General features: G+C 57.0%; 2 protein-coding genes across 3 annotated transcripts; both read left to right on the forward strand.

Moving 5' to 3' along the window:
• The first annotated feature begins 572 nt into the window (after positions 1-572).
• Positions 573-11,554, forward strand: LOC117644315 (scoloptoxin SSD14-like). 2 transcript variants are annotated; one of them, XM_034383656.1, is made up of 10 exons: positions 573-796; positions 4,651-4,887; positions 8,895-9,112; positions 9,236-9,425; positions 9,500-9,700; positions 9,777-10,026; positions 10,118-10,308; positions 10,395-10,635; positions 10,721-10,834; positions 10,930-11,554. In XM_034383656.1, the coding sequence occupies exons 1-10, from the start codon at positions 696-698 to the stop codon at positions 11,074-11,076; spliced, it is 1,890 nt and encodes a 629-aa protein (XP_034239547.1). In that variant the 5' UTR covers positions 573-695; the 3' UTR covers positions 11,077-11,554. The 2 variants fall into 2 exon arrangements, with proteins under 2 accessions (XP_034239547.1, XP_034239548.1); XM_034383657.1 differs by lacking the exon at positions 573-796 and adding an exon at positions 3,317-3,468 and having other exon boundaries at positions 10,930-11,076.
• On the forward strand, positions 7,504-8,523 carry LOC117644324 (nuclear protein 1). The gene has a single exon (XM_034383675.1). The coding sequence runs from the start codon at positions 7,684-7,686 to the stop codon at positions 7,912-7,914; it is 231 nt and encodes a 76-aa protein (XP_034239566.1). The 5' UTR covers positions 7,504-7,683; the 3' UTR covers positions 7,915-8,523.
• Positions 11,555-11,623: the final 69 nt, after the last annotated feature.

Here is an 11,623-nt window from a genome sequence, read left to right on the forward strand (position 1 = left end):
TCGCTGCACGTCCTTGTCGCAGCGCTGCTTTCCCAACGCGGCAGAAGAAATCAGTGCACTGGTTGTCGCCGGTGAGTGAGTCACGTCACATTGCTGAGAAGCCACTGGAGGTTCAGAGACAGGCGATCAGAGCGGCCGGTGTCCTTACCCGCGTGACCAGCACCATTCCGCGCTCTGTGTCTGGTTCGTCTCTCTCGCACTCACGGGCCTGCAGGGCTAATCGCGAGTCCGGTTTCCTGCCAATCAGCACGGCACGATGGTAGCGAATTAGCTCGTACATGCGAAACCATGGGCTTCCACCGCGTCCTCTCCGCCCCGCCGGACGCCCCGCCCCGCCCCGCCCCGCCCCCTTCCTGCTCGTCCTGCCCGTCCGTCCGTCCCTTCCCGCCGCCCTGCCCGCCCTGCCCGCCCTGCCCGCCCTGCCCGCCCCTGCCCCACTCGCTGTACGTGAGTGGCAACGCTAAATGTGACCGGGAATTGAACCGGCGGACGGCACCGAAGGCGGCGTTCCTGTTCCCTGTTCCTGTCGGTGCGAGCAGCGGGCAGCAGCGGGCAGCAGCGCGCTCTCCTTGTCGTCCGTCCCGTCCGGCACTGTCCGCGCGGCTCGCCAGCTGTTGCCAGTGCGGTGAAAGTGCGCTGCGCGGTGTGTTCGAATTTTGACGTCGGCACGGCCAGTTTGAGTTTTCGTCGGTGATATGTCCCACAAGAACGGCGTGTTCGACACCGGGCCGGCGGCGGACTCCAGGCCGGCGTCGAACCGCGGGTACCACCTCGTCGGACTGCCCTACAGCACTTGGTGAGTCGAGTTTGTAGCAGTTTGGAAGTTGTAAAGGTGTGCCCTGCGTGCGATTTGCAACGATCTGTAGTATTGCAAACCCGACAAACGACGTCAGTATCCGCCCCTAAACCGGCAAAGAGAAATATTGTTGCTTGACGTCCGCGTGCTGCTGGGTGTGCAAGAATCTCCGGTTGCGGGGCCACTGCGTGAAGTTAGGGGGATGTATGATGAGATTTCGCGGGGTCAAAGTTAAGATTGGAGCTGCTCAGTAAGAATCCGCGCTGGCGTTCCCCGTCCGGGGCGCAGGAGTGTAGAGGAGGAGGACGCGACGCAACGGCGGGGAAGGTCCGCACCGCTGCCGCTCCAACCACCGCCCCCAAACACGGCGGGGTGTCGCGGTCTCCGCTCCGCATCGACCGGCGAGCCGCGTGGCGCGTGGCGCGTGGCCCGGGGGAGGTGGAGCAAGGCGGAGGCGGAAGCACACTGGGAGTCCGTAGGGCCCTACGTCGCGTCATGGCAGCGTCCTGCCAGCGCGCCCCGTCGCTCGGCCTGCTCGCTCGCGTATTCCATCCGGTTCCCGGACAGCCACAGCAGCCTGCTCTACTCGACCGTCGCGGAGCCGCGCTCTGCCGTGAGGTCCGCGACGACCGCCGTCGGGGCGGCGAGGACGCCGCCGTCGACCGCCGTCGCAACGGGCAACATAACCCCATTTCGGCGCGGCGGGTTTGACTGGCTGCGCTTGCTGCGCTTGCTGCGCATGGGGGCCGCCGCCCGGGTCGTTCGGCGAGGACGTGCCGCGTCGCCGGGTCGTTGACGCGGTGCTCGGAGTGCTTCCGGCCCCGTTCCACGACGGGGAGGTCTCCGCCAACCGGAAGCAGCGCGCTTTATGACACCGCGTCGTGCAAGTGCAACTGCAGGTGCATCCTCGAGCCGCCCAGCCGCCCCGACCGTGCTGGCAGCCATGCTGGCAGCCTGGCGCGCGGCCGAGCCGCTTGGGTTGCCTGCCCGGCGGGCGCAGCGCCGCGCCGCCCGGGATGGCGATGACGCCTGGCGACAGGGAAGACCTTGAGCGCCGTGCCGGCCGTGCCCGTTGGAGATCCTGCTCGTCGACGCCGAGGCCGCGGTCGCCGCGATGCTGTGAAGGGAATGCCGCACCGCGCGGTGGGCGGCGAGGACGGCGTCGTCCGGCGTCCCGCTGCGAAGAAGGCGGCGTGCGTGTCCGCGGCCTGCACGGCCTCCTCGCAGCGCCGCGCCCTCCCCGAGTGAGTACACGCGTGCGTGTCCAGGGTGTCCAGCTCCAGGGCCGGCACCGCGCCGCCACTGTGTTGTTGACGTTCGCGTCGGTTTTTGACGGCAGCGCCCTGTTGTGGGTGTTGCCAGCGCGTGCCGCGTGAGTCTGGCGGCCGCGACTCAATAGCCGCCTTCGCGCCGCTACAGGTACGCAACTAGAGTGGCCCCGCGTCCCGCGCCCAACACCGCCCCTCCGCCTCGCCGGTAGTTTTCCCCAATGCGCTCGGCTCCGCGGCTCCGCGGTTGACGGCCACCTGGTGGCTGCCGCGGCACTGCCATGCCAGTCGGGGAATACGCGGCGCAGCGCCTCTCTCTCTGTCTCTCTCACTCTCTCAGGCTGCGACGCCACCCGATCGCCTTGACGTTCGACCACCGTTTCCACCTTGTCAATAGCCACCGAATAAAAGAAAATATTTTTATTTAACTTTCGAGTCAGTATAATTTTTAGTCTTTTGCACAGTTCTGACGGATCACTGACGTAACGTGGCGCAGTAAAAATGTGATGGCGTGATAGCGAAGTTGATGATCCCCGCAGCGGGAGTTGAAAGATGACGAAGTTATTTTTTTTTTTTTGTAGTTTCCGCCACCGCTTTACGTTGCACCCGGCCGAGGCGTGTCCACTGTATCGCCCTCTGAATGTGCAAAACGCGCACGACGGCAGGCGGAACGGCGACGTCGCGTTTCCCAGTGCAGCCGACAGCGTTTCGCCGCCGTCTCCCTCGCACTCGCTCGGACCGCCGCGTGCGTGAGAGAGAGACGGCGAGTGCTATTAAGAATCGGTCTGCTAGTCTGCTGCTCTTGCGTCTTCCGAGTCCGAGCGCCGTGCCGGCCGTGCCGTGGGTGATACGCGCCTCGGCCGTCTGAGTGGCCGAGGCCTTCCCTGCCACGCGGGGCAAGTTGGAAGTCCCCATGGCCCGGCCGCGACTGCGTTCCTGCGTTCCCACCCTTGGCGCCGCGAGTTGTCACCACGTGGCGCCTCTAAAACGCGTCGCGTCGCCTCGCGTCGGCGGCATTTGCGATCCAGGACGGTCCATTCCATTCGGCCGTGCGCCGGGCCCGACAGACATTGACACCAAGCGAAAGCACGTTGAAGCAAGCTAGCCACAGTTACCCCCTCCCCACCCCCTTCCCTCCCCCCAGGCCGCCCAGGCCCAAGCTGGCCGCCGTCTAGCCGGCCCATCGCCTTGCCCAGCGGCCAGCGCAGCCGCCACCCTGACGGGCCTTGGCGGAGACAGTCTCCCTTGGTCGCCCTGCCGCCACGCTGGCCGGCCTGCCCTGCCCCCGGCCTGCCCGTCCGACAGCCTACACCGCCTAGTTTGCACTTGGCTGCGGGGCCGCCGGCCACTGCGCTGGACGACAACGATAGCGACAGCGACACGCGGCAGCATGGCGTGCAGACCGTGAGTACGAACACGAGGTGCACGAGGTGCACGAGGTGGCCGACGACGGGACGGGACGCCCTCCCCGACGGCCCTGGCCGCCCTGGTCGTCGTGTGTGCACTTTCGCCACCGTCGCACCTCCCCTCCCCTCCCCCTCCGAGGCGGGCGAAGACGAGTCGCCGCGTCGCGTTGTTTTGGCCTGTCGGCCTGTCCGGCTGACTAAACCTGCGCCGTGCGCCGTGCGCGGCACACGACAGGACGCCCACTAATGGGTTTCGTCACATGAGCGTCGCGGTGTTGTGTCTCTCTCGCACTCGGCGGGCGTTCCCGAGGGGTGCGAGAGAGACAGCGTCGCCGGTCCGACTCAGGGTCACCAAAGTGGTGCACCGCCGCCGCCGCCGTCACTGGGTTAAAATAATGTGGAGCGAACTTTGACCCCGCGGCCGTGTTTGCAGTGTATCCTCCGTCCGTTCGCCCGAGACGCGTCGATTGGGACAGCTGGGGACGCCCATCTGGGCAAACAGCTCTCCGCAGGTACCCGCGTCGTCGCCTGTCTCTCTCACGCCGCGGCACGCCCCGTGCGTGCGAGGGAGACGGACACAGCGGTGCAACCCCTGCCCTGCATTCGTTGCCGAGCGCCGACTCTCATTTCGCTTCATTGCTCAAGTTTGCGTGCCGACACGAAGGATCCTTCGCCGTCTCCGTCGCACTCAGGGGCCTTCCCGCAGAGGAGCGAGAGAGACAGAGCGACGAAACGACCCTTGAGAAATGAGTCGGCAGCCGAACGCGAACAATTATTTGAATTGGTTAGCGCTAGCGTTGCCGGCGAGCAGCGCGCGGAATTGGCCTGGAGAGGCTCAAGCACGGACAGCGGCCGTTTGAGACAGTGACGTTATGGCATGGCGGTCATGTGCGAGACAGACGCTCGTGATGTCGAGTACACTGCACAGTGGGCCAGAAGACTAGTGCCGGCGGCCCAAAACCCTAAACGCGTTTTGAGGTCCAGAGTCGCTAAGCAGGACTCGAACCGAACGTGTGACCCCACCAATGGATTCCTCGTTCGGAGAGCAATCCATTGGTGGGGTCAAACGTTCGTTTCGAGTCCCGTTTAGCGACGCTGGAGCTCAAAACGCGTTCGGGGTCTTCCCCCGGTCTTCTGGCGCACTGAACTGTAACGCTAAACCATGCCTGCTCTGCTGCAGGGGCGACTTCAAGCGGCGCTACGTGGTGCTGGTGCTGCTGCTGGCCGTGGTGGGCCTGGGCGTGCTGGTGGGCTTCACGGTGCGCTACGTGACGCAGGTGGCCTACCCGTCGTCCGGCCCGGTGCAGCTCGTGCCGCCCAACCCGGAAGTGCCGCAGCTGCCGTCGGCGTCCGTCGGCCACGTCTTCAAGCGCGGGGCCGTGTGCGCGGACGGCGCGCCCTGCTCCCTCGTCGGCAGGTGAGTGTCTGTCTCTCTCGCGCCGACAACGCACACCGGACGCCCCCCTGGTGCGAGAGAGACACGTAGCGACGATAGCACCGATCGGAATCGGCCGGCGGCGCCAGAGCGCACCGACTTGGTTAAAATTTTAACTCGTGGTATCTGAGTCTCAACGGTTTTCTAAACTTATAAATTGAATTGAAAAATTCAGTTGAGGTACGCATAACGTTCCTAACGCTCACTGTTGACGAGACTACGACATCCGTGTTGGAATTACTGAGCTGGCGCTCCCTGGTGCGGAGATACTCCACGCGCTGGGCTGCCAGGCGCGGGGTAGGCAGCCCGCCGCGCTCCGGCGTCGCGGTTGCCTACCCTGGGTTTCACAGGCGGTAGCAGGCGGCTGCCAGGAAAGTGGTTGCAGTTATTTGACCGTTTCAAACTCTTGTGAAACCGATAATGGCCGGCGAGTGTTGACGCCCCGGACTTGATGACTCGGCTGACTCATATCCCCTTGACAATCACTGACGGCGACGGCCTCAAAACCAGACTGACGAAAAAAATGGCAACATTCTGAAACGAAAACACACGCGCACACAAACACAAACAGACGACACGTGCCACGAGTCACGAGTCTTGAGGTTGCCGCCGGTGGGACTTCCCTGGGGGGACGGGTCGCCGTCTGAAAAGGCTTTGTTTGAATCTGAGTGCAGAGTGAGGCGGTCTGTTTCGTGGAACAGTGCAGGTGGCGGACGGTGTGGCGTCCCCGCCTTATCACCGGGTATCGTCGCGAGGCCGACAATCCGACACGCGCCCACCCCACCTAGGCCCACCTAGGCCACCACCGCGGCTCGCTTTCCAACACGACGACAACGCGGAGCAGGCGGCGAACGGCCAGGCGGTCGCAGCGCGTGCGGCGATAGAGGCAGACTGCCCAGCTCCAGAGCGGTTCGTCGCTTTGTCTGTCTCTCTCGCTGCGCCCCTAGGTATGGGCCGCCCCGTGAGTGCGAGAGAGACAGAGCGACGAAGATGCCACCGCCGCCCTGCAGGTGGTGGCTGCGCCGTGGCGGCGACCGCGACGACCGCGTCCTCGTTCTTTCGGCGCGGGAGGGGAGGGGAGGGGGAGGTCGCGAGGTGCTCGACGAGGCGACGAGGCGGCGCGGCGCGGCCCAGGGCCTTAGGCGGTAGCTGATAACCATACGCCGCGCCGCTCGTCGCCCCACCGTCAGGCCAGCCAACATTGTCAACAACATTGTCGGTCAAGTGCGCCGAAGCCGAAAAGTCACCCCGCGGCTTCTCGAGTTTTCTCGCGCCGCCCGGATGAGTGTGTTGTTGTTCGCGGCTTGGCGGCGACGGCGCCCTCGTTGTGGTGCGTAGCCAGATGAGGCCGACGCGCTGGAAGTCGCTACCGCCCCCACCCCCTCGCCGCCGAACACCGCCGAACCGGACCGGTTTAGCCGCGCCTCTTTATCGCTCCACTCTTGTTTTCTTTTGTCTATTCGCCCTGCGGACTGAGAGTCGTTTTCGTCGCTCCGTCTCTCTCGCACCCACACGGGACGCCCCATGAGTGCGAGAGAGACGAAAAGGACTCTCGGAGGCAGTCTGCTGGAACACTGGAGGAAGGAGCGAGTGCGTCGCGCCGCTTGGCTTCTCGAAAGACACGAATGGATGCTCGGCGGGCAGGGCGGGCAGGGCGCAGGCGGGCGGCGGGGCCGAAGCGGCCAAAGCCCTCGGCACTTCGACACACCGAAATAGCCCCGCCCCGCCGGCGCACCGCGGAGTCAGTCGCAGGGCACTAGAACAACACCGTCAAAACACGCCGACGACGCCGCCTTCCGCCTCGGCCCCGCGGGCCCCGCCCACTTCGCACTTCAACGGCCAAGCTAGTGGGTGCGTTCGGAAACGGCCAAGTCTGCCACGACTAACTGCGCACTAGTGGCGGCGACGGCGGTGTTTTCGAACGCGGCCCTGGATTGGAACGGATCCGGAGGAAGCGCGCTGGGGAAGGCGTCGAGGGTGGCCTTGCTGCACGGGACGTGCGACGACGAGCGACGTGCCAAGGACCGGTCGCGCGTAGTCGCGCGGCGCAGCACGGCGCAGCGCTGGATCCGCCGTGGTCATTCCCCAGCCAAGACGAGCACGGCGACCACACTGCTTGTCGTGCTCCGGGAACGACTCGAACCGCGCGCCAAGCTGCGCCAAGCTCCAAGCGCTGGCCAATCCCGAGCAAGGCAACCGCTGCAGGCCATCCGCGTCGTCTGCACTGCGGTGCTTGGTACTTCCCTCCAGTGGCAAGTGCGTGCCCTCGCGGCCCACGACTCCGGACTCGCGCCGCACTGGGAAAAGCTCACAGCACACACCGCGGACAATGGCTTGGAACACTGCGTCGTCCGAAAAGCTGTCCCCGCCGTCGACTTCAACTTTGTTCAAAAGCGCGATAATGCCGTCGTCGTCGGTGAGCTGGCTTGCTTTGCTTGCGTTTGCTTCGCCTTCGCCGCCGCGGCGCGAAAAGCGACAACGCCGCACCGCGGCGAGGCGGCCAATGGGCGGCCGGCATCGAACGCCATGAGGGCCGCGCACGCGCACCACGGCCAGCGCAGCGCCAGCGGCAGCCAGCGGCTGAAAACAACAAAGGCGAGTGGTGGGAGGAGCAGCCTCAGTTGGCAACCAGCCGTCAAAGCGAACAGCTGTGCGACCGCAACCACAACCAGAGCCGAACCAGAGGTGTGCAGAGCACCCGCCGACCACCGAGACCCTCTTTGTCACCGTATTCCTCCGCACCCAGCGCCGCCCGTTGTCGACGAGCACCCCGTCAACATGTCCGAGACCCACTTCGACGAGTACGAGCACTACAACTTCGACCAGGACAAGCTGGTCAACTCCGGCCACTCGGGCAAGGGACGGACCAAGAAGGAGGCGAGTGAGCACACCAACCACTTCGACCCCAGCGGACACTCGCGCAAGATCGCCACCAAGCTGCAGAACACCGAGGCCAACGCCAAGCAGGCCAACGTGGCCGCTGCCGCCGCCGCGGCCAAGAAGAGCTAGTGGTGGTATTGGACTCGACGGGCTGGGCGCTGGGCTGCCTGCCCTGGCCCCCCCGCCCCCCGCCTCCCCGCCGCCGCGGTGGCCCTGTCACCCTGTCCCTGGCGGACTCGGAGCGGCAAGGAGTTGAATGGAGATAAGGCAGGGCAGGCCGTTGTCACTGTGATTGCTCGGTGTGGAAAAATTGATTGGTGTCATGCGGAAGTGCCACGACACCGCGCTTGAGGCTGCAGCACGCTTACAGTGCACGCTGATGGATAGACTTTTCTTCGATTCCTACTTAATATCATGCTAAGGCTGTCCCAGTGCAGCTGAATAGTGGATCTCAGCTTTACTTTGTCTTTATGTTGCCTTCCACTTAGTCACGTTTTAACGCACCTGGTAACATGATGTCTTTGTCTAGAATGTTTTCAGTGTGTTTGTGTACTGTGCAGCATTTATAAAGTTGCCGGAGAAACAAGCGAATTTGTTATTTTATGCAAGTGCTGCTTTTGTTTCCTGTGTTTTACTTTTTAATTGTGTTTAATGGTAATTCTTGTTTATTGAAAATCTATTTGTGATGTCCATTGTGTTCATCTGAATTTAAAGTTAAATTAAAATTAATTATTGCAACCTGTATCTTCATTTTCCTGTATCCCTTGCGTACTGTTGACGTTTTTGGTGAATCTAATCGCCATATGTTTGACGCCCAGCCAGAAGCAAAAAGATTCGATGACCGTGCTACCTAGGAAGTTCCACACAGAAATTTTCAAAATATTTAACATGCATGCCATGAGGTCAATAAAATCAACCAATTTGACCATCTGAACACAATGTTACACAAAATCCACAGACTAAGACGAGACAAAACCAGAACAGGTACAAAACGTTATGCACTTAACACCTGAAGAGTGGAAAAGTCTTTGAATTGGAAGTCTTTGAATACCAAAAATTAAGTACGTCAATGCAAAAAAATAATTCTCTTTGTATTTCTTATCTTTCAGAGACATTTTGGAGAGGAATGGAAGTGCAGTTGATGCTACAATAGCTGCCCTCTTCTGCAATGGCATTGTGAATGGCCAGAGTATGGGATTAGGTGGTGGTTTCCAAATGGTCATTTATTCCGCCAAAGATAAGAAAGCGCAAGTTTTGGATGCAAGAGAGGCTGCTCCTTTGGCATCAAAACCAGGAATGTTCAAGAATCAAAAAGAAGCCCAAGTTGGTAAGAGATGCACCTCTGTCTATTTCAAAATGAAAATATTTTTTCCTTAAGACATTAGGGCTTCTTAAGACTTAAAAATTTATTTCGTATCTAAATTTTGTTGCATTGAACTCTGCATGGCAGGTCCTAAAGCGGCATGTGTTCCTGGAGAACTTCGTGGGTACTGGGCAGCTCACCAGAAATATGGGAGATTGAAGTGGGCAGATCTCATTGCACCAAGCATTAAAATTTGTCGCAATGGGTACTCTATGACAATGCACCAATACTATGCCCTTTCGAGGAATGAATTAATAAAACGGGACCCCACTCTCAGGTAAGAAACTGAAACCATTACCTTTCAATTAATACGTTCAAATTTTTTTCTGACTGTTTGCATCTCTATTGCAGGGATATTTTCGTTGATCCAAACACGGGGGATTTTCGACGGGCAGGTACTCTTGTAAAGTTAGATAAACTCTGTGACACTCTAGAAATAATAGCAAGGGAAGGTGGAGATTCTCTATACAATGGCTCATTGTCCAACATCTTTGCAAGGGATTTGAAAGATATTGGAAGCATTATCACCAAAAAAGACTTGGAAATTTATCAGTAAGTGAGAGAGTGTGATAAGATAACAATTATACTATATTTTTCTCAAATTTAATTCATGTGTCTTGTTTTACAGGCCAAGGTGGAGGGATCCAGTGTCTGTTGAGTTGCAAGGGGGTATCCAGTTTCATAGTGTACCACCACCTGGAAGTGGTGCTCTTGTTGCTTTTATTCTAAGCATATTAGATGGTTATGGCTTCAACAGTAATAGTGTTGCTGATGTTCCGTCAACTGTCACGACATTCCATCGTATGACAGAAGCATTCAAAAATGCATTTGGATTCCGTACAAAACTTGGCGACTCCGATTTTGTTGACGTCCGAAGGGTACTGTTTGCAGTTTCAATCTTTGAATTTAAGAGTAGTTTAAATTTTAAATTTTCTTCTATGTAAAATTTTTTTAAAATCTTTTTACCAGGATATAGAATTGCTAACAAGCAGGAGGTATGCTGATGAAATTCGAAGAAACACCAAGGACAATGAAACAAGCAATCAACCTGAAAAGTATGGAGGTGTTTTCTTCAACCCCCCTGATGCAGGAACAGCCCATATTTCTGTTCTTTCTGAAGAGGGTGATGCTGTTTCAGTTACTAGCACACTTGATATCTAGTATGTATTTATCACCAATTATCTCTTTTTTAATGTCTAAAATTAGAAAGTTAATGAATTTTTTAAAATTTCTTTCTCATCTGCAGTTTTGGAGCTGGAGTGACATCACCTGACACTGGAATAACATTAAGCTCAGGAATGGACGACTTTTCTTGGCCAGATTTCCCCAATTACTTTGATCTCCCTGGCTCTCCAGCCAATGCTATTGCCCCACAGAAACGGCCGTTGTCTTCCATGTCTCCCTCAATTTTGGTTGATAGGAATGGAGATGTTCGTCTGGTCGTGGGAGCATCTGGTGGGACAAAAATTCCTACTTCAGTGGTCAACGTAGGTTTTTTACTCATTGTTTAAAAAATTACTGAAATTCAAAATTTTTGCTTTCAATTGTTTCTTCTTTTCTATTTTTATTAAGGTCGTGGTTCGCCATTTATGGCTGGGAGAAACAATCAAAGAAGCCATAGATGCGTCTCGAATCCATCACCAACTGTTTCCCATGGAAGTGGCATATGAGTTTGGAATATTGGATGTAAGTAATTTTTTGTGCTGTGTTACATTACATATGGCATTTTATTATTACCTTTGTAGATTGTGGTACTAATGTGTCACAATTATCTCTTGCAGCAAGTTGTCAAGGGGTTGGAGCAATTGGGTCACAAAACTGCAAGATATCGCGGTGCGGGCTCTGTGGTTTGTGCCATTAGCAAGTTTAATAAAACCATTACGGCTAATGCTGATTTCCGGAAAGGTGGAGAGGTTTATGGGTATTAATGCCAAAGAAACATGTGAAATGGAGTTGGAACCATCTGCATTATTTATTTGTTATTGTAGTTAAGTAAACTTCATAGGTAGGATTTTCCAATACATGCCGGCAGTGTGAAATTGGCATGAATCAACTACCCTCCTCATGACATTGATTATCTGAAAATTTGTCTTACCTTGCTTTTGCGCACTAAAACCTAGTCAATTTATAGATAGAAGTGATCTGACAATTATAAATAATTTTACAATCATGTCACTTGCACCTAAGTTGTTCCCCTCTTGTGAGATGTGTGATATTAGAACTGCAGCATGTGTGATCTTTTATTGAGTGAAGTTTTTTGGGGACAGTGTTCCTACCAATCAGTATTCTGAGCCTTTGTTTGAAAATTGTTATCACCTCAACAACATTTCTCAAACATGTATTTTTGTGTCTATTATTATGTGTGTTCTGTACGCCTTGTCAATTACATCTTGCTGGAAAAAAGTTCTTTTTGACTAGAGATTGTGTAAACATTGTGTGTTCCACCAAAATTGTATCAATTTTTTGTGGACTACA

Source organism: Thrips palmi, unplaced genomic scaffold (genome assembly GCF_012932325.1).
Source record: "Thrips palmi isolate BJ-2018 unplaced genomic scaffold, TpBJ-2018v1 HiC_scaffold_18, whole genome shotgun sequence".
Taxonomy (NCBI): domain Eukaryota; kingdom Metazoa; phylum Arthropoda; class Insecta; order Thysanoptera; family Thripidae; genus Thrips; species Thrips palmi.

Excerpts from the sequence above, each read along its gene's own strand:
- LOC117644315 (XM_034383656.1), top strand. The coding sequence starts at position 696 with ATGTCCCACAAGAACGGCGTGTTCGACACCGGGCCGGCGGCGGACTCC. Across the intron at positions 10,636-10,720 it reads TTCCTACTTCAGTGGTCAAC|GTCGTGGTTCGCCATTTATG; the intron begins GTAGGTTTTTTA and ends ATTTTTATTAAG. Across the intron at positions 10,835-10,929 it reads ATGAGTTTGGAATATTGGAT|CAAGTTGTCAAGGGGTTGGA; the intron begins GTAAGTAATTTT and ends TATCTCTTGCAG.
- LOC117644324 (XM_034383675.1), top strand. The coding sequence starts at position 7,684 with ATGTCCGAGACCCACTTCGACGAGTACGAGCACTACAACTTCGACCAG.